This window comes from Hyla sarda, chromosome 2 (genome assembly GCF_029499605.1).
Source record: "Hyla sarda isolate aHylSar1 chromosome 2, aHylSar1.hap1, whole genome shotgun sequence".
NCBI classification, from domain to species: domain Eukaryota; kingdom Metazoa; phylum Chordata; class Amphibia; order Anura; family Hylidae; genus Hyla; species Hyla sarda.
In genome coordinates this window covers 98611103-98624654 of record NC_079190.1, presented here as the reverse complement: position 1 = coordinate 98624654, position 13552 = coordinate 98611103, and the positions used below count along the sequence as shown (strand labels likewise).

The following is a 13552-nucleotide window of genomic DNA, read 5'->3' as shown; positions in this document are numbered from 1 at the left end:
TCCCCATCTTTCCCTGACACTATCTACATCTATCCCTGTTTTTTTTTTTTTTTTTTTTTTTTTTTTTTAATCCTATTAAAACATTATGAAAATACCTTTTTCCGCTCCTTCGGTAGCTCAGAGTTGAGCAGTCTCATGAGTGCAGGAAGTCGGCGGGTGGGCCGGCGTGACGTCATCTGAAGCCTCGCCGGCCACCGCTTCTGCCCGTCTTCCTGTATGCTTTCCTCAATGTCGGGAGCACTCATACACGTGCCATACAGAGAGGAGGAGAGTCTTAGAACGGAGCTGCTGTACTGTGCCCAAGATACACTGCAGCTCGCGCGTGTAAGTTATGAGGAGTGGGAGATGTGGGGGGGGGGGGGGCAGGAGGCAGGCATCCTGGGAGTTGTTGTTTCACAACAGCTGGATGCAACCTGGTTTTTAAGTATACAGTTATTAGTTTGTACATGTTCTGGCCAGCCCCTGCCTGCAGCCGCACACAGGAGCCGGGCGGGCAGAGAAGTATTCCTATGCCGGACCCAGATACCCGGCGTATAAGACTACCTCCGACATTTCAGAAGAAAATTCGGGGTTAAAAAGTAGTCTTATACGCTGGGATATACGGTAAGTTATTTCTAATATGAAGGCCCATCAAATCCACTTCAAAACTAAACTGGTCCCTTTTTTTTTTTTTATTCTGATTTAAATTAGAAAATTTTTGTGGAAATATTGGAAAATTGCTGCTGAACTTTGAAACCCTCTGATGTCTTCCAACAATAAAAACATGTCCACTTTATGATATAAACATATTGTATATGTGAAGCAATATATAAATTATTTGGGATGTCCATTTTACTTTTTAAGCAGAGTTTCAAAGTTAAAAAAAAGTCACCAAGAAATGCAAGTATCGACAAATTTACCACTAACAAAGTAGAATATGTCACAAAAAACTGAATCAGAATGAAAAGTCTCTGTTATTAATGTTTACACTGACAGTGGGCAGATGTGCAAAAAATGCCCGGGTCCTTACCCCCTTAAGGACCAAGCATTTTTCTGTTTTTACACTTTCATTTTTTTCCTCCTTACCTTTTAAAAATCATAACCCTTTCAATTTTGCATCAAAAATCCATATGATGGCTTATTTTTTGTGCCACCAATTCTACTTTGGAATGACATCAGTCATTTTACACAAACATTTATGGCGAAACGGAAAAAAATATCATTGCGCGACAAAATTGAAGAAAATACACCATCTTGTAACTTTTGGGGGCTTCCGTTTCTACGTAGTACATTTTTCTGTAAAAATGACACTTTATTTTTATTCTGTAGGTCCATACGGTTAAAATGATACCCTACTTATATAGGTTTGACTTCGTCGTACTTCTGGAAAAAATCATAACTACATGCAGGAAAATTTATAAATTTAAAATTGTCATTTTCTGACCCCTATAACTTTTTTTATTTTTCCACGTACAGGAGGGTTTGAGGGCTAATTTTTTGCGTCGTGATCTGAAGTTTTAATCGGTACATTTTTTTTATTTTGATTGGACTTCTTGATCGCTTTATTTTTTTTATGGTATGAAAAGTGACCAAAAATACGCTATTTTGGACTTTGGAATTTTTTTGCGTGTACGCCATTGACCGTGCGGTTTAATTAATGATATATTTTTATAGTTCAGACATTTACGCACGCGGCGATACCACATTTGTTTGTTATGGTTACATATTTTTAATATGGAATTTGGGAAAAGGGGGGTGATTTAAACTTTTAATAAGGAAGGGGTTAATGTGTGTTTTTAAACTTTTTTAAACTTTTTTTTTTTTTTTTTTACTTTTAGTCCCCTTAGGGGACTTTAAGGAGGAATCATTAGATTCCTCATACAGATCACTGTGGTTTCATAAAACCACAATGATCTGCGTGCTCTGCGCTCGATTGATAAAGCCTGGCCCTGCCAGGCTTTATCATTCAGAGAGCCAGAGCCGCCGCAGCAGGAGAGGTATGCCCTCAGGCTACCTCAGTAGTGGATCGCTGGACCTCCACAGACTGTATACAGGCACTTTTAGACGCCGCTGTCAACTTTGACAGCGGCGATCTAAAGGGTTAATAGCCGGCCGCGGCAATCGCCGCATGTCGGTTATTAACGCCGGCCCCCAGCTACAGGAATCAGCTGGGGGTTGGCCGGTATGACGCGGGCTCGAGTCGGGAGCCCGCGTCATACCCCGGTAACGGCCATTGGACGAGTATAGACGTCCATGGTTATCAGGTTAAGGTGAAAATGGACTGGGTCCTTAACACCTGAACGACACAGGACTTATATTTACGTCCTGCGCCGGTGTGAGGTGGTTTTTTTGCGCCCCCGTAGATCCATGCGTCCGCTCCTCCCCCAGCTCTCCGAACACTTCCGAAGCTAGAACTGGGGAGGGCAGAGCAAGGGGAGAGAGAAGGTCCACGCCCCCTCCCTCATCTCCCCTCTCTGAGCTCGGCTGGACGGAGATCTCTACGGCACGCCCCCTCCCTGAGGACATAGATCTCCACGGCAGGTCCCTCCCTCATCTCCCCGAGCTGAGGACGTAGAGCAGTGCTCCCAATGAGCTCTATGTGTAAAGGGGGACATACTGTATGGGCTAAATGTCCCCCTTTAGCCTGTACAGTATGTCCCCCTTTAGCCCATACAGTATGTCCCCCTTTACACATAGAGCAGTGCTCCCAATGAGCTCTGTCCTCAAGGAGGAGAGATGAGGGAGGGGACCTGCCGTGGAGATTTACGTTCTCAGTGAGGGGGCGTGCCGTAGAGATCTGCGTCCAGCCTAGCTCAGGGAGGGGAGATGAGGGAGGGGGCGTGGACCTTCTCTCTCCCCTTGCTCTGCCCTCCCCCAGTTCTAGCTTCGGAAGTGTTCGGAGAGCTGGGGGAGGAGCGGACGCATGGATCTACGGGGGCGCAAAAAACCACCTCACACCAGCTCCCGCGATATGAAGCGGGATCGCGCCACGATCCCGCATCATATCGCGTCTGTCCCGGTGCTCATCAACGGCCGGGACCCGCGGCTAATACCACACATCGCCGATCGCGGCGATGTGCGGTATTAACCCTTAAGAAGCGGCGGTTAAAGCTGACCGCCGCTTCGAAAGTGAAAGTGACCCAGCTGCTCAGTCGGGCTGTTCGGGACCGCCGCGGTGAAATCGCGGCGTCCCGAACAGCTTACAGGACACCAGGAGGGCCCTTACCTGCCGCCTCTGTGTCCGATCGGCGAATGACTGCTCCGTGCCTGAGATCCAGGCAGGAGCAGTCAAGCGCCGATAACACTGATCACAGGCGTGTTAATACACGCCTGTGATCTGTGTAAAAGATCAGTGTGTGCAGTGTTATAGGTCCCTATGGGACCTATAACACTGTAAAAGAAAGTGTTAAAGGTAATTTAACCCCTTCCCTAATAAAAGTTTGAATCACCCCCCTTTTCCCATAAAAAAAAATAACAGTGTAAAAAAAAAACATATGTGGTATCGCCGCGTGCGTAAATGTCCGAACTATAAAAATATATCATTAAACCGCACAGTCAATGGCATACGCGCAAAAAAAATTCAAAAGTCTAAAGCGCATTTTTGGTCACTTTTTATACCATTAAAAAGTGATCAAGAAGTCCGATCAAAACAAAAATCATACCGATAAACTTCAGTATGAGTCCTCATTCCGCCCTGTACGTGGAAAAATAAAGTTATAGGGGTCAGAAGATGACATTTTTAAACGTATAAATTTTCCTGCATGTAGTTATGATTTTTTCCAGAAGTGCGACAAAATCAAACCTATATAAGTAGGGTATCATTTTAACTGTATGGACCTACAGAATAATAAGGTGTAATTTTTACCGAAATATGCACTGCGTAGAAACTGAAGCCCCCAAAAGTTAAAAAATTGCATTTTTTTCCGTTTCGCCGTGCATTTTTGGGTAAAATGACTGTCACTGAAAAGTAGAATTTGCAACGCAATAAATAAGCCACAATATGGATTTTTAGGTGGAAAATTGAAAGGGTTATGATTTTTAAAAGGTAAGGAGGAAAAACGAAAGTGCAAAAAACTGAAACCCTGAGTCCTTAAGGGGTTAACCACTTAAAGGGGTACTCCGGTGAACAACTTTCTTTTAAATCAACTGGTGGCAGAAAGTTAAACATATTTTGTAAATTACTTCTATTAAAAAATCTTAATCCTTCCAGTACTACTTAGCTGCTGAATGCTACAGAGGAAATTCCTTTCTTTTGGAACACTGATGACATCACAAGCACAGTGCTCTCTGCTGACATCTCTGTCCATTTTAGCAACCATGCATAGCAGATGTATGCTAAGGGCAGCATGGTGGCTCAGTGGTTAGCACTGCTGCCTTGCAGTGCTGGGGACTCGGGTTCAAATCGCACTAAGGACAACAATAAATAAAGTATTATAATGTCAGCAGAGAGAACTGTGGCCGTGATGTCATCAGAGAGCATTCCAAAAACAAAAGAATTTCCTCTGTAGTATTCAGCAGCTAATAAGTACAGGAAGAATTAAGATTTTTTTTAATAGAAGTAATTTACAATTATGTTTAACTTTCTGCCAACAGTTGATTTAAAAGAAAAAAGATTTTCACCGGAGTACCCCTTTAAGGACTAAGGGTTTTTTCAGTTTTTGCACTCTTCGTTTTTTCCTCCTTACCTATTTAAAAAATCGGCTTTCAGTTTTGCACCTAAAAATCCACATAATGGCTTCTTTTTTTGTGACACAAATTCTACTTTGTAATGAGTCATTTTACCCTAAAATCTATGGCGAAACGGGGAAAAAAAGTGCGCCAAATTGAAGAAACTTCATTTTGTAACTTTTGGGGGCTTCAGTTTTTACAATGTTAATTTCTGTAAAAATGACACCTTCTATTCTGTAGGTCCATACGATTAAAATGATACCCCACTTATAGGTTTGATTTTGTCTTCTGGAAAAATTGATAACTACATGCACGAAAATGTGTACATTTTTAAATTGTCATCTTCTGACCCCTATAACTTTATTCCCTGTACGGGGTGGTATGAGGGCTCATTTTTTGCGCCGTGATATGAAATTTTATCTGTACCATTTTTGTATTGATCTGACTTTTTGATCACATTTTTTTTTTTTTTTTTTTTCTTCGTGAAGGTGACCAAAAATTAGCTATTTTGGACTTTGGAATTTTTTTTGCACGTACGCCATTTACCGTGATGATTAGTTAACAATATATTTTTAATTCTGACATTTCGTCACGTGGTAATATCACAATTTCATTTACACTTTTTTTTTGGGGGGGGGGGGGGGGGGGGAAGGGTGTGATTCAAACTCTTTAGGGAAGGGGTTAAATGAGCTTTGAACTTTATAATTTTTTTTTTTTTTTGCAGGGTTAGTCCCCTCTAGTGGCTAAAATACTGCACTAACTGATCTTTTTACATCGATCTTTGGTATCTCATAGGATAACTTTGATCGATGATTCTGCCACTTGACTGCTCATGCCTGGATCTCTGGCACTGAGCAGTCATTCGGCGACGCAGGTGGAAGGTAAGGACCCTCCTTGTGTCGACCAGCTGTTCGGGAGCAGGTACTTCAAAGTTGATCGCCACGTCTAAAGTTAAACACTGCGTCTAAAGGGTACGCCCTACAACCTTAAGAGGTTAAGGACCAGTGCACCAGCAGGTAGATTTATGTCCATTAACCCCTTCCCGCTATAGGACGTATGCATACGTCCAATCATTCGCCACGTTCGCGCAATTGGACGTATGCATAAGTTATCGCAATCTCCTGCACTGCCGCTGGCAGCCGGAGTCCGCCACAGCTGCCGGAGCCGCAATCGTGCCGGTCCCAGCAGCATTAACCCCGTAGATGCCGTGATCAATCCTGATCACGGCATCTATGGTGTTGACAGGGGGAACGCTCTCCCCCTGTTCTCCAACGGCAGCGCCGCGATACGATCACGGGTCACCGTTGGTTGCTATGGCAGCAGGAGGTCAGATCATGACCTCCTCTGCCTGCTACAGAAGCCTGTGAGATCCAGCCAGAGGCAGCTCAGTACAGTGTGAAGCTAATCAGGTCATACTGTGCTGCAGTACAAATGTATTGCAGCATAGCATAACCTGTAAAAAATAAAATAAGTTCTTCAATAAAAGTATGAAGTGAAAAAATAAAGAAATGCCCCTTTGCCAATAAAAACTTTATCACCCAAAAAATGATAAACACAAATCATACACATAGGTATTGCCACGTCCGTAATAACATGTACTATAAAACTATAATGTAAATTATCCCGCACGGTGAATGCCGTAAAGCCCAAAATTCGCCACTTTTGGTACAAATAGCAGAATAAAGATCAAAAGTAGAGATGAGCAAACTTACAGTAAATTCTATTCGTCACAAACTTCTCGGCTTGGCAGTTGATGACTTGTCCTGCATAAATGAGTTCAGCTTTCAGGTGCTCCCGTGGGCTGGAAAAGGTGGATACAGTCCTAGGAGACTCTTTCCTAGGACTGTATCCACCTTTTCCAGCCCACCGGAGCACCTGAAAGCTGAACTAATTCATGCAGGATAAGTCCAACTGCCGAGCTGAGAAGTTTGTGACTAATCGAATTTACTGTAAGTTCGCTCATCTCTAATCAAAAGGTAGCAGGTAGCACAAAATACCAATAAAGTACAGCTCATCCCGCAAAAAATAAGCCCTTACTCAATGGTGTAGGACGAAAAATAAGTTACAGCTGTTGGAAAATGAATGACAGAAAAAAAAAATTGCTCAGAAATGGAAAAAACATAGAAAGCTATATAAAATGGGTATCGTCCTAACCGTACTGACTCACAGAATAAATATATCACTCTTACCGCACATTGTACACTATAAAAAAAAAAAGCAAGACATTTTCCAGTTTTTCACAAAAAATGCTGCATGTGTCAACAACAATGCACCACTTATATAAAGTACAATATGTACGAAACGCTCAATCTCTCTGCTCAGAAAAAGCGTTCTGACATTACCATTTAACCCCTTAAGGACCAAGGGCGTAAACTTACGCCCTTGGTCCCGCTCCCATGATATAACGCAGGGTTACACGGTAACCCCGCATCATATCACGGCGGGCCCGGCATCATAGTGAAGTCGGGACCCGCCGCTAATAGCGCGCGGCACCGATCGCAGCGCCACTCACTCAAAGCTGAGCCGCGCGCCTAAAAGTGAAAGTAAAATGTGCCGGTAGCTCAGGGAGCTGTTCGGGATCGCTGCGGTAAAATCGCAGCATCCCGAACAGCTATACTTCAGGAGGAAGGTCTCTTACCTTGCTTCCTGAAGTCCGATCGCCGACTGAATGATTCAAGCCTGAGATCCAGGCTTGAGCATTCAATCGCCGAAAACACTGATGCATTCCTAAGGAGATGCATCAATCATTGTTAAAGATCAGTACATGCAATGTTATAGCCCCCCCCCCCCCCCAGGGGCTATAATATGGCATAAGAAAAGTGTAAAAAAAAAATCACTAACCCTTTCAATGATCCCTTCCCCCTAATAAAAGTTTGAATCCCCCGGCATTTCCAAGAATAAAAAGTGTAAATAAAAATAAACGTGGTATCGCCGTGTGCAGAAATGTCCGAATTATAAATATACTGCTTTTTAAACCGCACATTCAATTGCGTACGCGCAAAAAAATTCCAAAGTCCAAAATAGCGCATTTTTGGTCACTTTTTATATCATGAAAAGATGAATAAAAAGTGATCAAAAAGTCCGATCAATGCAAAAATGGTACCGGCAAAAACTTCAGATCACGGCGCATAAAATGAGCCCTCATAGCTCCCTGAACATGGAAAAATAAAGTTATAGGGCTCAGAAAATTACAATTTTAAACGTATAAATTTTCCTGCATGTATTTATGATTTTTGTTTCAGTAGTAATACAAAATCAAACCTATACAAGTAGGGTATCATTTTAACCGTATGGACCTAGAGAATAAAGATAAGGTGTAATTTTTACCGAAAAATGTACTACGTAGAAACGGAAGCCCCTAAGTTACAAAATGGCATATTTTTTTCATTTTGTCGCACAATGATTTTTTTTTTTCCCCCCGTTTCACCAAAGATTTTTGGGTAAAATGACTGTCATTACAAAGTAGAATTGGTGGCGCAAAAAATAAGCCATCATATAGAATTTTAGGTGAAAATTTTAAAGTTATGATTTTTTTTAAAGTTAAGGAGGAAAAATTGAAAATGAAAAAACCCCGGTCCTTAAGGGGTTAAAGAGATACATGTCAAATTTAAAAAAAGCCTTTGAGAGTCATTGAGAGAAACCTCAAGAGGTTAAGGAGTTTTAAAAAAAAAGCCAAGTTTTTAAAATATATGTTTCACTTTTAACCCCTTTCCTCTCGGGCCATTTTTTTCATTTTTGCTGTTTTTTTTTATTTTCCTCCTCACTAGAGATGAGCGAACTTCTCGGCTCGGCAGCTGAGGACTTATCCTGCGTAAATTAGTTCAGCCTTCAGGTGCTCCGGTGGGCTGGAAAAGGTGGATACAGTCCTAGGAAAGAGTCTCCTAGGACTGTATCCACCTTTTCCAGCCCACCGGAGCACCTGGAAGCTGAACTAATTTATGCAGGAAAAGTCATGTACTTTCGAAGTCATCGAATTTACTGTAAGTTCGCTCATCTCTACTCCTCACCTTCTAAAAATCATAACCCTTTCAATTTTCCACATACAGACCCATATAAGGGCTTGTTTTTTGCACCACCAATTTTACTTTGTAATGACATCCGTCATTTCACCACAAAATCTACAGCGAAACCAGAAATTTTTGGGGGCTTCCGATTCTACACAGTGCACTTTTCAGTACAAATGACACCTTATCTTTATTCTGTAGGTCCATACAGTTACAAGAATAGTTTATATAAAGGCATATTTTTTTTTAAGACCAAAATTAGTATGTTTAAAATTGTCCCCTTCTGACCCCTATAACTTTTTTCCATATATATGAGGGCAACTTTTTTTTTTTTTTTGCCACGCTCAGTTTTTAGCGGGACCATCTTAATTTTGATAGCATTTTTATTCCCTTTTTATTCCTTTTTTTTTTTCTAGTATATGAAGTGACCAAAAATACAAATTTCTGGACTTTGGAATTTTTTGATGCTTCTGCCTTTTTGACCCTGCGGTTTAGCATTATATTTTAATAGTTCGGACACTTGCGCGTGTGGCAATACCACATTTTTAGGTCTTCTCTCGAAAAGGGGGGTAATGATGCAGATTTCCTTTTTTATATTTTTTTCATACACTGATCAATGCTCTACTATGGAGAAGCATTGATCAGTCTTATCGGTGCTCCATCTCTTCAACCTAGCATAGCGGAGCGCAAGGTTGGAGCCTTGGTTTAGCCACAACAGTCCCGATTAGCCCACTGAGCTACCAAGAAAGATGCACGCTGTCCTGCATTCAGGTGAAGGGGTTAATCGTATTGACCTACAGAATAAAGAAAACATGTCTCTTTTAGCATAAAGGGCAGTGCTTAAACATGAAACGGCCATGCAAAAAAAAACTCTTAGGAGTCTGTGGATGGAATAAGGGTTATTTATGGCTCTTAAAAGCAGAGGAGGGAAAACAAGGACACAGACATTTATCTTTGTGTTTTAAAGAGGTTGAGCTAGAAGTTACTTGAAGAAAATCAGTTACTTAGTGAAAAATAAGTATAAGGGTGCGTTCCCACAGGGCGTATACGCAGCGTATTTGACGCTGCGCAAAATGTATGGCAGCAGCGGGAAATACGCTGCGTATCCCTTGCTCACTATACACACAGGGCTTTCCGGCGGCAGCCCTATGTGTGTAGTGAGTTTTGGAGGCGGGGCCGTGTGCCGGCGTATCTGTGACGCGCGGCTCCGCCTCCAAAACTCACTACACACATAGGGCTGCCGCCGGAAAGCCCTGTGTGTATAGTGAGCAAGGGATACGCAGCGTATTTCCCGCTGCTGCCATACATTTTGCGCAGCGTCAAATACGCTGCGTATACGCCCTGTGGGAACGCACCCTAATAGATAAAACAGAAATAGGCGGCGCTCAAATCCCAAAAGCGATTGAAAGTAAAAGAGGTTTGTACTCACCCGGTGTATGTGGGAGGTCACAGGACAGTGATCCCCCACTAACACCTGGAGTCCTCTTGTCACTTATATACTGAAACAATCTCCGTCATGTAGACATCCCTTAGGGAGGGCGCAGGGTGAGCCGGAATCACAGTGCCATGGTCCGTGTATGAGAAAAGAACAAATGGAAAAACCAGCGCTCGGAGGCAGTATATAACATAATAACAATCAATTCAAATTATGGTAGATTGTCACTGAAATGGACTTACTTCACTAGGGGAGATGTGTAGGTACAGTAACCTTTCACATCATCCCCTTCCAGGAGAGTGTGACAAAAAAGGCCGGAGGTCCGTGGATAGATAGGGTGGGTTTTATTGCGACGCGTTTCGGAGGGCTTACAGAATCGCCTCCTTCCTCAGGCATATATCAAAACAAAGTGATAACAGCCCCCTTAAATACATACCATGTCCGGAGTAGAGGCGTGGTAATTGGTTCTTGTGTTCTAATGGAAGAATGGTTTGAGGACCTGCAGATCCGGTTCTGCAGGTCACATGTAACGGAGTCACGTGATCATAGATCACGTGATGCCCAGAGGAGAGGAAAGCCCGGAGTTCCGGCAATGTGACCCGCGACCACGTGACTAAAATCGCCACGTGATCAGGGATGACACGCCGGCCCTCCGGACAGATGCGTGGAACGCATCTGTCCGGAGGGCCGGCGTGTCATCCCCGATCACGTGGCGATTTTCGTCACGTGGTCGCGGGTCACATTGCCGGAACTCCGGGCTTTCCTCTCCTCTGGGCATCACGTGATCTATGATCACGTGACTCCGTTACATGTGACCTGCAGAACCGGATCTGCAGGTCCTCAAACCATTCTTCCATTAGAACACAAGAACCAATTACCACGCCTCTACTCCGGACATGGTATGTATTTAAGGGGGCTGTTATCACTTTGTTTTGATATATGCCTGAGGAAGGAGGCGATTCTGTAAGCCCTCCGAAACGCGTCGCAATAAAACCCACCCTATCTATCCACGGACCTCCGGGCTTTTTTGTCACACTCTCCTGGAAGGGGATGATGTGAAAGGTTAATGTACCTACACATCTCCCCTAGTGAAGTAAGTCCATTTCAGTGACAATCTACCATAATTTGAATTGATTTATGTTATATACTGCCTCCGAGCGCTGGTTTTTCCATTTGTTCTTTTTTGAAAAATAAGTATAGTTGCATAGAGCAGGTTAGTGAAACACTAACACAATGGGGGAGCTTTATCAAAACCTGTCCAGAGGAAAAGTTACTCATAGCAACCAATCAGATCACTTCTTTCATTTTGCAGAGGCCTTGTTAAAAGTGAAAGTGATCTGATTGGTTGCTATGGGCAACTTTTCCTCTGGACAGGTTTTGATAAAGCTCCCCAATACCCTTTATTATATTCCATGATCTAATCTTGCTGTATTTTCCTTTTTTAGGTGTAATATCTGCAGTTTTCTTAACATTGCTGATTGTGCTGGGGCTGATTGCAGTCTACATGTACAAACATAAGGGCACCTACCGTACTCATGAGACAAATGAGGAAGCCGAGGCACAGAAGTCCTTACAAATGAACAGTGACCCTGGTGAAGAAGACAAGGAATATTTTATGTGAGCTGTGCCCAAAAGTAATAGACTGAATTTCCTCTCTGGTGTATGATCTGACTCGTAACAACAAAATGTAGTGCAGCAGATAACACACTGGATGCCTTACTTGTGGACATGTAGCTGTGCAACACCAATCTGTTTTCCTAAAAATAAAGGGGGTGTGTATACTTTCTCCCCTCCCCTCCAGTTAGTGTTAAATTTCCATACTGCACGTATCCCCCACACCACCTTGGTCTTATTTTCACTGTTTGTACCATATGGTTACAGATGTAAATACAAAACTTTTTTTTTTTTTTTTTTTTTTTTTTTTTGTGATGTTTTCTTGTAAATATATCGAACTTTAGTTATACAAGAGTTTCTATTAAAATCTGTTTCTAAACAGAGCCATGTTCCTTTTTAATGTTTTTCCTTTCAGTTTTATCAAAATGACTTTTTGCTTGTAATGCACTAATTGTTCTTTCATATGAGCATATTTTTACAATTGTTAAACGGACAGCCAGTTCACCAGCATTAAACAGTTATCCTGGGTTATAGTGTGGGTGAACAGCTTTAACCCCTTAAGGACACATGACGTACTGGAACGTCATGTGTCCACTCCCGATCTATAACGCGGGGCCACGGCGTGGCCCCGCGTCATAGCGGGTCGGGCCCGGCCTCTAACAACGGCCGGGACCCGTGGCTAATAGCGCGCGGCATTGATCGCTGTGCCGCGCGCTATTAACCCTTTAGACGCGGCGTTCAAAGTTGAACGCCGCGTCTAAAGTGAAACCGAAAGCATCCCGGCTAGCTCAGTGGGCTGTTCGGGATAGCCGCGGTGAAATCGCGGCATCCCGAACAGCTGACAGGACAGCGGGAGGGCCCCTACCTGCCTCCTCGCTGTCCGATCGTCGAATGACTGCTCAGTGCCTGAGATCCAGGCATGAGCAGTCATCCGGCAGAATCGTTGATCACTGGTTTCTTATGAGAAACCAGTGATCAACATAGAAGATCAGTGTGTGCAGTGTTATAGGTCCCTATGGGACCTATAACACTGCAAAAAAAAAGTGCAAAAAAAAAGTGAATAAAGATCATTTAACTCCTCCCCTATTAAAAGTTTGAATCACCCCCCTTTTCCAATAAAAAAAAAAACACAGTGTAAATAAAAATAAAAATAAACATATGTGGTATCACCGCGTGCGGAAATGTCCGAATTATAAAAATATATCATTAATTAAACCGCTCGGTCAATGGCGTGCGCGCAAAAAAATTCCAAAGTCCAAAATAGTGCATTTTTGGTCACTTTTTATATCATTTAAAAATGAATAAAAAGTGATCAATAAGTCCTATCAATGCAAAAATGGTACCGTTAAAAACTTCAGATCACGGCGCAAAAAATGAGCCCTCATACCGCCCCATACACGGAAAAATAAAAAAGTTATAGGGGTCAGAAGATGACAATTTTAAACGTATTAATTTTCCTGCATGTAGTTATGATTTTTTCCAGAAGTACGACAAAATCAAACCTATATAAGTAGGGTATCATTTTAATCGTATGGACCTACAGAATACATATCAGGTGTCATTTTTACCGAAAAATGTACTACGTAGAAACGGAAGCCCCCAAAAGTTACAAAACAGCGTTTTTTTTTTCAATTTTGTCGCACAATGATTTTTTTTCCCGCTTCACCATAGATTTTTGGGCAAAATGACTGACGTCATTACAAAGTAGAATTGGTGGCGCAAAAAATAAGCCATCATATGGATTTTTAGGTGTAAATTTGAAAGAGTTATGATTTTTTAAAGGCAAGGAGCAAAAAACGAAAATGCAAAAACGGAAAAACCTCCGGTCCTTAAGGGGTTAAAAACAGTTGTC

At 42.4% G+C, this 13552-nt stretch overlaps 1 protein-coding gene across 3 annotated transcripts in view; it reads left to right on the top strand.

Moving 5' to 3' along the window:
- Positions 1 to 12222, top strand: part of SMAGP (small cell adhesion glycoprotein) — a 42088-nt gene extending 29866 nt beyond the window's left edge. For all 3 annotated transcript variants that reach the window (XM_056562676.1, XM_056562677.1, XM_056562678.1), the window contains exon 4: positions 11532 to 12222. In XM_056562676.1, coding sequence (XP_056418651.1) covers positions 11532 to 11707 — 176 coding nt within the window. In that variant the 3' untranslated portion in view covers positions 11708 to 12222. The remainder of the gene's footprint in view (positions 1 to 11531) is intronic.
- The last annotated feature ends 1330 nt before the right edge of the window (positions 12223 to 13552 follow it).